Consider the following 16,814-nt stretch of genomic DNA (forward strand, 5'->3'; position numbering starts at 1 on the left):
GATTGGGCATTTTGGAATTCAGCTATACTTGTTTATGATTTAGTTATTTATTTATATTTATATCAGTTCTAAAACTTTTAAAAACTTTTTAACTTATTTTAACATAAGTTCAAATACTAAAAGAAGAAGAGGACATGCAAAGTTTATCATACATAAGTTATTCTTTTATGTGATACTCTGTATTTACTTAAGCTCCATTTAGTTTAGTTTTATGAAAAAAACCTGAGTTTGATGTCTGGAATAAAATCAAAATGTTTGGATAGGATGTGGATTTGGTGTTTTCTAGCATTATAGCCAATCCTGACCTTCAGTCAAGTAGAAAAAAAAGTTCAGCAGGGAACTAAGTGAAACCTTAGACACAGATCAGATGAGACTTTGTGCAGGGAGGGAGTGCAGGCATTGCCACAGGGATATCTTACACTATGCTCCCACTAATATTTATCTTGTTCTTTTATAGCTTGTGTGGATCCTGCCAGTTACTCTCTGGAAGAGGTATGTAAGATGCTAACTTTTTGTTTAAAGAAATGCAATTAAGTTTCCACACTGTATGTAACTTTGTATTGATAGTTTTACCCAAAACATTTTGCGCTATATATTTATTTAAAAAAATGTTTACAGTACCTAAATTTATTTTCCTGCTTTTGATTATATGAGACATATTCAGGCAGATTTATTAAGCTGTCTGAAAGTCAGACTATTTCTAGTTGCCCATGGCAACCAATCACAGCTCAGCTTTCCTTTTTAACAGTGCCCATGAATATTTTAAAGGAGCTGTGATTGGTTGCCATGGACAACTAGAAATATTATGATAAATCTGCCCCACTGTGTGTAGAAAAATGTTTGTCATGACTTAAATGGTAATGTAGTGCAAACAGGAAACCTGTAAAAGAATTAACAACATCCATTAGGATATGATAATATAGCTAAATGTTCTTCCTTTATCTGAAAAAGTGTTTTTATCTTTATTTTAATGAATACTACATTCATTCTGGATTCACATTTAAAAGCAGATACAGTTCAACATATCCCTTTAAAAATAAACTTTTTTAGTTTTTAATTTGTGTACGTTCAGTTAACACAGGCTGACATGCTCTTATTTTTTATTGGCCTCTCCTCATCTACTTTTATTGGTGCACTTCAATGCAGCTTATTGGTAAACATAAAAAAAAGAAAATTATAATATACATATTTTAAGTTACACAAAAATAACATTGTTTAGAAATAATAAGGGGCATATTTATCAGTCTGTTTATGACAGAATTCTGACGTAATTTGCATCACATTTATTAAGAGTTTCAGACATTTTTACGACTGTGCGACAAAATAGATTGTGTCCGCTATAAACAGGGAGTGGTACAATTTGTGCAGGGTGGGGCACAAGCTTAACCAAATTAACTATAGCCAAAATGCCGGTGTAGGATATAGCTGAAATAAACACCAGGCAGGATCTGATGCATCAGTCTTAATAAATTGCCCACAATAAGTCCCCTATTTTTTCAAAGGTTTCAACTGTAACTGGGACATCTGCTACAAGAGCCCCCTAGTTACAGAAGAGGAACCCGCCTGGGAACAGAAGTCATCAGAATAGCTGTACTGGTTCTGATAATACCCAGCAGCTGTACTGATAATTATAATGACCACAGGCTCCTATTAAAGGAAAACAACCATTTAGTATATAAAAAACAAACTACAGATACTCATCCCCACTCCTCTTCACTCCAATCCTGGCACTGGTCTTCTTTGATGTTGGCACGCCAGACTTATAATTAGCAGACCAGAGCATGATTAGCTCCTATTGTGGGTGTTTAACCTGTTTAATGCCATGGTCAACGCGACCGCAACATTTCAACTGCCCCAGGGCTGTCCATAGGCTGTGCTGTGAATAAAAATAAATCATTATTGAACCTACACGATGAACCCCGCAAAAATAAAAGCACTTATATGGCCCAACTAATGGAAAAAACAAACATTTTCTAGCCTACAAATAGGGCACCAGTGAGGAAACTAAAATCCATTAAGTTCTATAGGACAAACAAACTGGCAGCTGCATGGCGCTCCTTCACTTCTGCGCCTCGCTGTGCATCCATACAAGAAACTCCGTACTCAGCAGAAATTGCATTAAAAAAATTAAGATTTATTTTCTTCTTTTATCTTTTGTGAATGTGTACATTTTATGGTTAAATTAACATATTATGGACAAAATTAGACCATTCTAAATTTCACCTTCATTTTGTTTTTACTATGCATTGTTCAAAGGGTAAAAGTCTTCCTAAAAGTAGTTTTTAATAGTTTAAGAGGAATACTTTTGAAAATGGGGAGCATTCATAGGGGTATTCTTATAATATATATTTCAAACTCAATTAAAAAAATATATGCCAAACATTTAAATTTAGAAATTTTGGGAAATGAAAATTACTATTCAATTTGCAAGCTGTCTAATGTGGTATTAGAATAAAATGGAATTAGAAATGATGAAGACAAGAAAAAACTCATTTGGGTGGTAAAACCATCAGTGAATTTTGAAGATCATGAATTTCACAAAGAAATTGGCAAATTTTTGTTTTTTCAATTAATAAATGCACAAGATATCAATTTAGAATTTACCACTAACATCAAGTGTAATGTGTCACGAAAAAAACAATTCCAACATTTTGGTAAGTTGTTCAAAAGTAAGTGTTCAAACGTTATAACCATATACACATGCCAGATTGCAAAAGGCTGAGCATAAGGCTGAGCTCTAATGTACAAACTGGCTACATCCTGAAGGGGTTTACTGGTATGGAAACTGGAAACAACAGGACCATTGTTGGATATGTGCATAGTAGAGGCAGGCCAAAAATGAAAATTTCAGCTATGTACACATTTCTAATATGAGTATAGTGCAAGAAGTTTACTTTAGTTTTCGACTTTGAATTTGGTTTCCATGAAAATAACCAACCACATAACCAACTACATAACCAACCGATAATAGCAACACACAAAAATCCTTTATGTGTTTTCATAAATTAATGTAAGTAAATGTAGGATTTTCATCCACCCTGAAATACATGTTCCACTAGCCCATAAATTTAAATCATTCAAAACTTGTCATCCATATGAAGCCCACACTAGACATTAAATACATGATTATTTCCTGTTAAATTTAATTCTCTGCTTGTGTTATGCTATGAAAACCGCAGTTAGTCTGTAACTCTCTAATGGAAAGGAGTCTCCATTGCATAAAAAACCTCTAGTATAGTAGTGCGTTTCAACCAAAACTGGCAGATTTATGGATATGAGAAGACATAAAATGTGAATAAGCCAGGGTTTGTAGGTTTTGCATATGCTATAAATAAAAAAAGTGATTTGTAAAGATTTTGGTATGTTTTTAGTTTCAACTAAGTTTTATTAAATAGAAAAACAAAATAGTGATACATAGATACAGCTACTGTATCAAAAAAACAGAACTAGTATAGGGGGAGGATGGGATATGGGGGGGAGTAAGTATCCTTAATATGGAGTTAGTACAAGATCAGTGTAGGTGATCGCTATAGGTGAGAGAGGTGACAGCCATGTGTATCGATGAGCCGTGTGTGATCTACCAATGTCACTAGGGGGACAGAGCCGGAGCCCTCTCAAGGATAGGTGACGTCTGTGCAGTCATCCATGGATTCCAAATGCCCTCAAATATGGGTGTTTTCCATTTTGCTGCTATATGGATTCTAGTTGCTAATGCTATAAACTGAATCAAGCTATGAGCTTTAATTTACAGTTGGAGTTCACATTACCTAATACAGAGCGGACAAGGGTCTTAAGGCGGTTCCAGAGAGAAGGAGGCAGTGCCACCAGATGTGGGCCATATCACTTGGGGCATTACAACCCCTGAAGCAGCTGCTGGTTAGGTGGGAGAACATATTAGCCAGACGGGTGGGTTCATAATAAACTCTATCTAATAACCTAAAGGAGGTTTATGTTGATGACACTTGCTGACTACCCTTCGCCAGAGTAAAGCAACAATGTCCCCGGAGAGAGTTCACAGCGTTGGTATTTTTTTTTATGTGTGGTAATGGTGAATGTATATTTTTGTATGATATTACTGTGCATCAGGTGACAGTTTCATATCCCACTTATACTATGTTTTATGCTACAATAAACATTTTTCATACTTGTCTTATAACTATGTTAACTATATGTATTCTATTGTAACCTGTTGCCATTAACTTCTTGTTGACAACTGATATAAACTATCTGCATTTTTTCTAACCCTTAATTCCAGATATAAATATCATATTGCATTACATATAATACATTATATTTATTAACTACCTTAATGGAAAGTTTTTTTTACATAATTTTTGTTGCTCTTGTCCGAGACCCATGGCTTTCGATTTAATAGTTTATACGGTTGAAAAAAGACACATGCCCATCAAGTCCAACCAAGGGAAGGAAGGGATTGGATGGGATTGGAAGGGATTTAGGGGAAACAGTTCTGTGTAACATAACCCTCCGTGTTATTTAGGTGTAAAAAGGCATCTTGGCCTTTCTTGAAGCTCTCTGCTGTCCCTGCTGTGACCAGCACCTGAGGCAGGCTATTCCACAGATTGACAGTTCTCATAGTAAAAAAGCCCTGTCGCATCTGGTGATTAAACCCATGTTTTCTCCAAGGTGCCCCCTTGTCTTTTAATTTGATTTAATCTGGAACAACTTTCCACCATATTTTTTTGAATGGGCCATTTATATTTGTATAAATGAATCATCGTCTCTTTTGCAGACTAAATAAATCTAGTTGTTTTATTCTTTCCTCATAACTGAGACCCTCCATACCCCATACCACAGTATTTTTGTGGCTCTGCATTGAACCCTCTCCAGCTCCAGGGCATCCTTTTTATGGACCAGTGCCCAGAACTGCACAGCATATTCCAGGTGGGGCCGAACCAATGCCTTGTACAGTGGTAATATTACATCCCTATCCCGAGAGTCCATACCACTCTTGATACATTACAAGATATTGCTTGCTTTAGAGGCAACAGCTGAAAGGGGTGGAGGGGAATAAATGGTTAAAACTTAACTTTTATTAAGATAATCACATAAACTGAAACCATATAATAACAAAGAAAGGCAAAATACTCATTGGAGTGAACTGCGAAATGGAAGTGTGCAATCTAAGATCATACAACACACATATGGACATCTGGTAGAACAACATGCCATCAATTGCGAATGGTAATCTCCTACCGTGATTCAGATGTCACATAAAAGAGCAGGGTATGCGGGTTAACAGGAACTGTGCCGTACTGTCCCTTTCAAAAAAGCCCCTTAACTCCTGCCCTGACAAGGGCAGTCCACAGCTGTCCCTGTCCAGAATAGACGCATGCCCCCTGTTAGCGCCACCTTCCCTGACGCGTTTCGTCACCTGGACTCTTCAGAGGGAACTGGTGTATATCAAAAACGCCGTCCTCGCCTGGCGTAGTTGAAAAAAATGGCATGCAAAAACTGTAGTTACTCCGCTGTATGTTACAGCAGAGCTAGCTCTGCTGTTAGCTAAAGCTGTGGCCAGATAGTGTCCTGCTGGTCTCCAGTCCTGGTGGTGGACTAGGAGACACGATGTGCAGGCTGGCTGGCAGTTCGCGCCAGATAGAAGGCACTTCCGACTCTTTAAATATAAAGCCCCGCCTCCAGAGGTTTCCCATTGGACGCACCTACTGCGGGAAGCGATCCTATCGGATGTAGATGGGCCGCTGTGTAAACTACAGCGGACTGCAATGTAAACCGCACGGATCGTTCCCGCATTCGAGTGCACATGACAAGTTGGTCATTGAGGCCATAAGGCACGGGGGTGTCGAGTTTATAGATCCACTTTGCCTCTCTCTGGAGGATCATTTTATCCCAATCTCCACCGCGTTCAGGGTATGGGACTCTTTCGATTCCCATAAATCAGAGGACTGTAGCGTCCCCTTTGTGGTAAGTCCAGACGTGATTGGAGATAGGTTTATCTCTCTTATGTGTAATATCCCCCAGATGTAATGGCCTCAATGACAAACTTGTCTTTACATCTTTTATTTAATAGTGGTCACAGGCCCTCCTATTTCGCATATCCCTTCATATGACCCACAACACCAGGGAAATATTGTTGTGGGTCATATGTTGAGCCTTAACATACAAACTGGCAACATCATTTAAGGGATATTCCCACAAAAACATGTTTCTTTAATATACTCAGGATAACAGAATAACACATTCTCTAATTCACTGTTATTAACAAAAATACAGCATTTCACAGATATAGTTCCAACCTGTCTTTATCAGTCCTGGTGTACACTATTTTGGTTGCCCTGGGATCCGACCCGTAATCAGGAGTCTCTAATTTCATTTTTTAAAAATACAAACATAGCATAAATAGCATTTATTACATTATTGCTTGAAAGAAAACTCCACATAGTAACATTTCTTACATTATGGTGTGAAAAGCAGCTCCATGGAGTAGCATTTACTATATTATTGCCTGAAAGGCAGCCCCACAGAGTAGCAGTAATTACATTGTTGCTTGAAAGGCAACTCGACAGAGTATCATTTATTACATCATAGCTTGAAAAGGCAACGCCACGGAGTAGCAGTAAGTACATTATTGCTTGGAAGTCAAATCAAAGAAACATATATGTTCTAAAAGCAATTAAAAAGTACAAATATGCAGGTCAATTGCAGGCCATTGAATCACAATAGATAGGCATCCAACACAGGAAAATATTGTATAGGATGTACTCGTCTCTGGTGCACAACAAAAAGATCACCTTTTAGATAAGTAGCCACATGAGCCAGTCTCAAGAGCTATAGCAGTTCAGTCAAGAACCAAACATAACACATGATAACAGATGAAATTCCTATAAAAGGTGTAACCTATGCAATTACCACAGGACCTGGCCACATATGCCGAATATATATAAACACATGAATACCAAGGACATAGTGGGTGATCAATAAAATAGACCTGACAAGGCAGGCAACTAATCCAGTCCCTGACCAGGGTGGTTGGTTCCCCACGCGTGTAGTAATGCAAGCGTCATGTCATGTCAAGCTCCAAAACAAAAGACTAAACAACACACAAATAAAAATGGACATGAAACAAATCATAATAGAAACAAACTTAAAATCTTCTGATGGACAACACTAGTTAGTCATGCAGTATCAGCTGCACCACACTCCGCTGCTGTCCTGTAGCTACTGTTGTGGAGGCTTCCTCTGGTGACTGGACCTCTGCTGGTGTTTCTAGGACCACCTGCAGTACCAGGGTTAAAAATGACAATACAAAAACAATTCAAACACAAAAATAAAAATAGACAACACAAAAATAAAAATAGACAACAGGAAACAAAAATTATACTAACAAACTTAACTCTTACAGCCATTTTTTTTGTTTTTGCTTTTCTGTTTTTTACTACACTCATTCTAAAAGCAGTAACTTTTTTATGTTTACAGAGATGTGTTAGGACTTGTTATCTGCAAGACAAATTATACTTTTTAGTGGTGCCATTTAAAATTCCATGCAATGTACTACAGAGCTGAAAAAATCTTTTGTATGTGACAAATATTTTCCATTTTGAAATTCTGAGACTTTTTCCCACTTTGGTGTAGGGACCTATGTAAGGTGTCATTTTTTTCAGTATGTGCTGGTATATTATTTTTGATCAATTTGGGACCTATATGACTGATCATTTTTTATTAAATATTCATGGATGGAAAAATGGAGAAAAAGTGGCGATTCGGACATTTGGGCGCTATTTTGATAGAACGGGGGATGATACCTATGATGTTTAGGATTTTTACTGTTTATTTATTTTTATATGTGACCTAGGGAAAGGGAGTTGATTTAAACTTTTCCTTTTTTTTTTATAAATTACACTTAAATTATTATTTTTTTTGCTATTAATTCAGACCCTCCAGGGTACTTTAACCCTGCAGGGTCTGATTGCTAGTATTATAAAAGGAGTTGGCCCCGACCCCAAAATATAAGGGGAAAAAGAGAATACAGCAAGAACAAAGCAAATAAAGCTATACCTCATCCACTTAAATCTCAGTTTCCTTGTTGGAAAATTTCTGCTTCTTTTGGCGAGGCCCAGCATCATGAACATCATCTTCCGAGCAAGCAGACTGATAATCCACCGAAACATAGTGTAGGGGTGCCACAGGAGCTGAGAACAGATTATCAGATGGTGGGTTGTCTGATCCGCTTGAGAAGGCACAGCCTGGGTGTTAAGGTGTGCTTCCTCATACACTTGTGGCAAATGGTTGCACAAAAAAGCCATAAATTCAGCACTGGCATCAGACACTGAAGAGAAGGGCAGCTCAGTGCACTTAACCATCCTGTCTGACTTGATAGATACCAGCAGGTGCACATGTACATCAATTCGTACTTATAGAGTGCAACACTTTTTATGATTCTGCCACACTCTGCACATTCCAAAGGCAAACTGCAAATAGTGCAGTTTGCACTAGTTTTGATAAATGTGGGCCTCAAGGAAGCAAAAGAAGTTATTGTTTTCCATTTAACCTTGGAAAATGTATTTGCATATTCCCAGAATTCCCTAGTGGAGCATTTATGGCTTTAAGTCTCTACACAGAGAACCCTTACCTACCGGCCTCTAAGTACCGCAGGTTGGCCCACTGAGTGACCTACCTACTCAATATTCAAATGGTTGTTTCATAACTCATCTTTAAAAAAAAAACAAATCATAGCTAATAGCATTTTTAAGGCTGCAAAAAATCCTATATTCACAGTATAAGTCTTTCATTTTTCTAGTTCAACATTTTAAAAAATGCATTTGTTAATGGAAAACCTTGAATATAATCATACCCAAGAGGAAATCTTATACAGATGATGGCTCTTACCTAGTATAACAGCAGATCACTAGTTCCTAACCTTCACAATAACACCCAAGTAGCAATTATCTTGATAACTAAATTACAGGTTGATTTGTCGTATCGAGCTAAATTACTGACTGTTTGAAAGCACTCTCAGAAAATTATTAGTAACATACCATTATATACTGTTCAGTTGAACACTGGAGTCAAAAAGCAAGGAAAAAAGATCTTGGCCTCACAGTGCTAACATTTTCTGCATATCTTTTTGATTTGTAAGGCTTCCATTACAGTTTTGCTTTCTGTTTAACAGAAATGTGCCTTGAAATTCAATTGCCAGCAAATGCATTTCATTTTTCCAGTGGCTGGATTATAGTCTTGAGTTCATTATTACAGTGATTGGTGGATGCACACATTGTGGTTTTTCTTGTATTTTGGTTGGGTGGGCAATCAATTCTGTTCATATTGTTTTTTTCTCTGGGATTTTTTATGCTGTCTTAGCGCTTTTGAAATGTTTTTAAATGGTTGTGGATGTATGTACTTTGGCATTCATTGATAAAGATATATTCTTGTATGATCTATACCACATTTACACAATTTTCAATGTTGGTAGTGATTTTCAGGTTTGATAAAAACAGTATGAACCACCACAAATTCCCCCACCAGCACTGTTTTACTTTGAATTAAAAGTTTCTCACAAGCTTATGTAGGTTATTAAAACTCACCAGATTTGAATAAAGTCACCTCCTATGTCCTATGTAAATGATCTGTAAACAGCTTGAGATGAGTGATGCTAAGTAGCTGAATTGTGGTGCCAATTCAGACACCCTTATCTTAGGGCAGTGGTGGCGAACCTATGGCACTGGTGCCAGAGGTGGCACTCGGAGCCCTCTTTGTGGGCACCCAGGCCATAACCCCAGCATGAAGCTCACCAGACAGGACTCAAAGAATCTTCCTGAAGAAACTTCCTATAATGATAGGTGAATTTGCCCTCCTCCTTTCAACTACATTGGTGTCTTTAGGAGGCTGAAGGATTGAAAGTTGTCAAAGAACAAAGAGAAATAAATTACTGCTTAAATTGCTGTGCTGGCACTTTGCTATAAATAAGTGGTTTTTGGTTGAAGTTTGGGCACTCAGGCTCTAAAAGGTTTGCCATCACTGTCTTAGGGTCTATAGTACCTAAAACCAGGTAGGATTTTGATCTGCAGCTCACATTCCCAACTATGCCTTTAACTGCCTTTATCTCTAGTTCTATAGCTAGTAGAACCTCAATTCCATCTGAAGTTGCTTGAAAGATGAAATATATTTTCTATGATGCCAAAATATGCATGTAGGTGTAGCCCTCCATTTACAAATAAATAATAATTTTAATGACTTTTCTTTATTTCACTGGCTTGGTCACTGTAAATGATGCCAATAACTTTGGTCAACAGACCAAAAAATTAACTAGAAATCATTTACTATTTCTTTGAATAAGAAAATATTTAGTCAAATATGGTGGTATAACAGTTCTTTACCTCACAGTTGCACATCTGAGCAGAAGTCTCTTTGATAGGGAAATTATCTCCCAGATTTTTATAGGGATGTTTACTGAAACCTGTGTGTCTTACTCCTCACTGAGAATAAGGTATCTTTTATTCTGTATTGTCAGATTTTTACCTCGGAATGTCCTGTTCTTTTTGTCATACCAGTCCCTCAGCTTCACTTCACTGACTGGCTACTTTATTCACCACCTTTCCCTGATGATGTCACACAGCCCCTTCTAACTCCTGGCTCATCTCTGTAGCCCTTTATTACAACAATTTACAGGAGCAATGCAAAATCTATTTCTCTTCCTAGTAACATCCTGCATTTTCTATTCCTGCTATTATGCCAGCTACAAAGGAATAAATGACAAGGCAGAACACAGAATACCTTCCTTCCTTTCTGCATACACACATATCCTTTCCCTCATACACACATCTATCTATCTATCTATATATCTATCTAACTATCTCTCTATCTTCATTTATGGTTCTTTACAAATATAGCCAAATAGTGTTTTTTTCAAAACATTCTTTCTTATATGACTTTGGAGGTCTAAAATGAAAGAGGGAATTCTAGAAACAATATTTCAGAACCTGCTGACAGATTCTTTCTGTTTTCTGGTAATGGCTGTATTTTTTGTCCTATAACTTATTTCAACCATTAAAGGGAACCTGTCAGCAGAAATTTACCTAATAACCACTACCAGTATGTTGTCAAGCAGCTGAACACCTTCCAGATCATATCTCTTCCATGACCCAGTGTGGGATCATCATCCAGAAAATCTACTTTTGAAGTAAGATGTAAATTGGTTGTATAAAGTTAAGGAGGCGGAGAGTTTATCATTGAAGTCAAGCTTTCTCTTTCTCAGAAAATTGTAATTGATGGTCCTGCATCCTGAGATAACACTAACCAGTTCTCCTGAAGTCCAATGCCTGATGTCGATCACAGAAGAGGTGTTCCGAGCTCCCCACCTTGAGTTCACTGTTAACCTCTCCACCTCCTTGACTTTATACAACCAAGCTACATTTCACTTCAAAGTTGATTTTCAGGATGATGCCACCACAGAGGTACATGAAAGAAACAAAAACTAGAAGGTGTTACGCTGCTTGACAATATTCAGGTAGTGGTTTATTAGGCCAATTGCTGATGACAGGTTCCCTATAATTATTAAATACCTTTAGTGGAGTTTAATATATTCAAATAAGTTTATCTATTTTGATAAGTTCATTTTATCAAAAATATCTAGGACAACAAGTCTAAATAAGGTGTTTATATTTTAACTGAATATATATGTTATCTGAAATATTCCAAATGATCATTTTAGGTGGCGATGTTGGACCACAAATACTTGCAGAAATGAAAGAAACCAATGTTGTCTTGAAAGAAGTTCGGAATCTACTCAAACAACAGGTGACTTAAATAGTGAAGTCATAAATGTTTTTTTTTCTGTAAATTATCATAGCAAATTTTAAATCATTACATTCTGTTGGCATTAATGGCATTGATGGCACTAAACTGGAGTGAATTACAAATACTTAGAGCAAAGGTGTAAAGACGTGTGCCATGTCTACAGAATAGGGGATGAATGTCTGATCAGATATCTGGAATAGGAAACATAACCTCTCTGTTACCCTATAGTAAATAGGATTTCTAGGACCCACCCTCATTTAATTTTAATGGTCCAGAAAATCAGTACATCGACATGGATGTGGAGAGTTTAGCACTAAAGTCAAGCTCTCTCCCACCTTAGAATGTCCACCTCTGCTTCCTCTGATGAAGTCTGCACAATGGCAATCACAGCAGAGAGACATTCTTTGGCAGAAAAACAATCTGACTTCAGTGCTAAACTCTCCACTTGACTTTATAAAACCAATTTACATCCCACTTCAAAGCAGAACTTTTGGATGATACCTATAGAAACATAGATCTGGAAAGTATTAGGCCCCATTTACACTCCCGTATGGGGGACGTATGTACAGCCGTAAGTTGATCGGAATATTGTTGTTGGAAACTACATTCTACCAAAGAATTTCCATTGTTCTATTACAGAATCATAAGAGCAAGCTTGTGGCGTAAAAAGGCCCCCTATGGGTAGTAATGGCCACACGGAGTGGTACCGTACCGCTCTGTACATGGGAAAAGATAGCACCTGTCCCATGTTACGCACCATGCACCGTGTATCACTACAGTCCCAGAAGAGACATTACCACTAACAGACATTAATCAAATGATCTCTAGCAGGATATATCCTCTTAATTATGATTTCTCTTGTCCTGCTGATAAAGGCCTTAAAAGGTGACTACTGTATATTAGATATGAATTCCCTGGTCCAGTTTTTGATAATGTGCTATATACACAGACAATACCATAAAGCCAAGCAGCAAACCAGTACAAGTTCTAAAACTATCTTTTCCTACAAACTCACTGGGAGAAATCTATCAATCTTTCTACGCCAGAATTCTGGAGTAATTTGTTCCTGTAATCATTTGTGCCACATTTATTTAAGATGCATGTAGTCCAATTCTGCAGTGGTCTATTCACCGACTCTTTGCTAAATCTTCTGACTCTGCTGAATTTACAAACCGTAGAGCAGGCAGAATGTAGCATGTCAATTCAGTTTAGTTGCTCCATGTTCAGACCTGTAAATATGGCAGACACACAGAGAGTTTGTCAGAACACACTCATTCATACAAACTTGCATTAGTTTAACATATGAAGTAAAAAAAAAAAACTGCAGTCACAAATCGGTGGTTACCTTATACTTTTACACAAATCAATATTTCCACTATCCTCCCCAACCTCCGCCGGTTGATGAGTCTGTTTAGTATAAGGCAGCATTTGATAGCTTTTAATTGACCTCATGCTTTATCCATTAATAATCTCCAGACTTGGCAATAACACAGTGACTAAATCCGACATCCGATTACACAAGATCCTTGGCTTTGGCACAAAAAAGATAGTTGAGAAGTGAAACCCCAGTTACTTTTTTTATACACTGTGTCTGAATGTTATAGATTATTGAAACCACAATTGCCGAGGTAGAAAATGTTTGTTTAAAAATAGCTAAAGAGTAAAATAATTTTTTTACCAAATTATTATATACAGGCGGTCCCCTACTTAAGGACACCCGACTTACAGACAACCCATAGTTACAGACAGACCCCTTCTGACCTCTGGTGAAGCTTTCTGAATGCTTTACTATAGTCCCAGACTGCAATAATCAGCTGTAAGGTGTCTGTAATGAAGATTTATTGATAATCCTTGGTCCCATTACAGCAAAAAATGTTTAAACTCCAATTGTCGCTGGGGCCCAAATTTCTTTGTCTGGATCTACAATTATAAAATATTCAGTTTCGACTTGCATACAAATTCAACTTAAGAACAAACCTCCGGACCCTATCTTGTATGTAACCCGGGGACTGCCTGTATATATTTTTTTACCAATATTTATTTTACCTAATGTTTAAGAACCAAAATGTTTAACAGAAAACACACAGAGGTATAAAGTAGGAGATGATGAGGTAAGACCAATTTGTCATGCATTGTGCAGCGCTGCATAATCTGTGTGCGCTATATAAATAAAGAATTATTATTATTATAATGTGATTCATCACAAAATAATCCCACTGGAGGCAGGACATTATTCACTAATCCCACAGATTACTGGACCAAGCAAGGGGTTTAGGAGTCCAGCAACATTTTATGTTGCATATATTTAAAATGATTATTTTTTCATGACTCATTTTTAACCTTTAACTTGGTGCCAGATATGCATAGTCAACGTGTTACTTACTTACTACCACACTGTGACTGAGTTAATGCATTTGCCAATGGTGAGTTTGGCTTTTTACGTTGCAATTTACAGTCAGGTTTGACTTTGAACCGAATGCAAAACAAATAATTTTTACAATTTTACAAATCTATTTACACATTCCAATTGATTATTCATCTCTCAAAATACCAACTGAAAACGATTTGGCTCAACTTTAAATGTGTGTATAATGTTTTTCTAACTTAAAATTATTACAGAAAACAGGCCAATGTGTTCTTTTTTGTTAAAAGGAAAGTGTTTTTTCTTTTTAGATCAAAGAGATAACATTTCTGAAGAACACAGTTATGGAGTGTGATGCATGTGGTAAGTAATCCTATGACTCGGATATATGTGAAGATGCTTTACTTATTGGAGAACACAAAAGGGAGAGGGCAGGCACTGCAACAATACAGTGGTATTGCGCCCACTAACAATTATTAACACAAAAAGAAAAAGCAATACAAAAAGCTGACCAAATAAACAAAAATCTTTAATTGGATAAATACAAACACACAGAAGCATAAAGACGCTAAAACGGTGCCCAGATTCTAGCACCTATATGTGGACAAGGTGAGGTACAAAACAATGTTCTACATAGAAGAACTCCAAAACCTGGACAAAGATGATAAAAATTAAATAAACAAGTGAAAAGCAACAAAGTAATGGCCAAAATCACATGCTCTATCAAACCAGCATAGAACGATCTATCATAGATGCAATAAAGCCACCAGGCATGAAAATAGGTAGGTACAAATACAGTTAAATGGCAAGTGCATATGTGAAACAAGTTATTCTGTAAGGCAAGTTTCATATGGCAGTATACTGGCCATTTAGAAGCCAAAACCAGAAATGGATCCTAAACATAAAAGAGGAAAAAATACAAAAAATAAGCCCTTAACCAGATCCGTCAGCCGAAAAATAGAAAAGTCTGCATCTAAAAAGATGATGATGCTAAAATGAAAAAAAAAATTCTCAAATTGCAAAACTCCCACAAATTTTGTATCACTGCATCCATGACAATCTGTATAATAAAACAGAATCATTACTAGACCTGCACAGTAAATACCGTAAAAAAATAATTTTAATTAATATCCATTTAAAAATGCTCCAAAAGGTGTGTAAAAAATGTTACTTGCTTTAAAATAAGACGATTAAAAAGAACAATTCTTCTTGCAAAAAAATAAGCCCCAAATTTGTCAGCCAAAAAAATAAAAAAGTTTTGCGTTTGAAAATATGGTGATGCTAAAATTAACAACATTTTCTCTAAATTAGTTTTTATTCAGTAAAATTGGGAAAAAATAAAAAATCTATATAAATGAGTTATTTTCGTAATTTAATCTATGGCAACCCATAGAATAAAAATAATATGTTTTTTTATGGTATGCTAATGGCCAAAAAAAATCTTACCAAAATTATGTACCAGAAAAGTGCTTTTCACGTAGCAAAAGAAATAAGCCCTATATGTCCATATTAAAAAATTCTGTGCCCGGCTGTGTGCCCATACAGCAGTTTACCATTACATATGGGGTATCGCCACACTTGGGAGAAATTGGATATCAAACTTTGTGAAGCTTTTTGGTATTTTAATCCATCGCGAATGTTTCATTTTCCACCAAAAAATTAATTTGTAGACTGCACCTCCATTTTGTTTTAACCCCTATAAACACCTAAAGGGTAAGCAAACATCTTAAAAGTGCTTTTTACATACATTAAGGAGGGGTAATTTACGAGTCTTGCTTTTATTTAGACCTCTCACAGTCATTTGAAAGTTGAGCAGGTTCCTCTAAATGCGGGGTTTGGAGATTTTCCAAAAAAAAATTGAAAAATGGCACCCAAATTCTAAGCCTCATAACATTCTAGTAAAATATGTGGAGTCTTACAAAACCATGCCAACATAAAGGGGACATTTGGGAAATGTAAGTATAAATTAATTTTTGTGCTATGACTATCTGCTTCAAAAGTAGAGAAGTTAGAACCGAATTTCCATTTTTTTCCAAACTAAACACCAAATATACTATCCAAATTTTATCTCAAAATCCTCTGGATATGTTAAAGCATTCCAAAGCTATAACCACTTATAGTGACACAGGGCAGATTTGAAAAATGGGGCCACTTCTTAGAGGCCAAAATAGGTCCTGAAGGGGTTAAAGAACCACTTGGTGACACAGACAAAGACATTGGATCCTGAAACTAAACTCCCTTCCTAGCTGTTCCTGGCTCATGACCTGGCCAACCCTTATTTTTTGGTCTACATTCCCTGCACCAAATTGCAAACACTGAGACAAAGACAAGACAATACAAACAGAAAAGAATAGTCACCAAATATGGATCAGAACAAAGGGAAAAATGCATTACAAAATCATTAGCCAAACGGATAGTCAAAGATACAGGCTAAAGGCTCAAAGATACCAGAATACAGAAGACAGAAGAACAAAGTGAGCAAAGTACAAGACTATAAGGCAAAGAGCACTGGTCCATTAAACCTTATAAGAGATACCATAGACCCGGTCAAGAAGGCATTTGGATAAGATCTATGACACCTAACAGCATTACAATGAGAATGGAAAGAGACTCTGCCAGTTGCAATAGGTTAACTATTTATGAACCAGAGAAAAGTTCACATTAGACAGATAGATTAAAATCA

At 36.7% G+C, this 16,814-nt stretch overlaps 1 protein-coding gene across 1 annotated transcript in view; it reads left to right on the top strand.

The window, feature by feature from the left end:
* Positions 1-338: 338 nt before the first annotated feature.
* Positions 339-16,814, top strand: part of COMP (cartilage oligomeric matrix protein) — a 57,793-nt gene continuing 41,317 nt past the window's right edge. The window contains exons 1-3 of the mRNA XM_072112360.1: positions 339-492; positions 11,684-11,769; positions 14,443-14,494. Coding sequence (XP_071968461.1) covers positions 423-492; positions 11,684-11,769; positions 14,443-14,494 — 208 coding nt within the window. The 5' untranslated portion in view covers positions 339-422. The remainder of the gene's footprint in view (positions 493-11,683; positions 11,770-14,442; positions 14,495-16,814) is intronic.

This window comes from Engystomops pustulosus, chromosome 1 (assembly GCF_040894005.1).
Source record: "Engystomops pustulosus chromosome 1, aEngPut4.maternal, whole genome shotgun sequence".
In the NCBI taxonomy this organism is placed as follows: domain Eukaryota; kingdom Metazoa; phylum Chordata; class Amphibia; order Anura; family Leptodactylidae; genus Engystomops; species Engystomops pustulosus.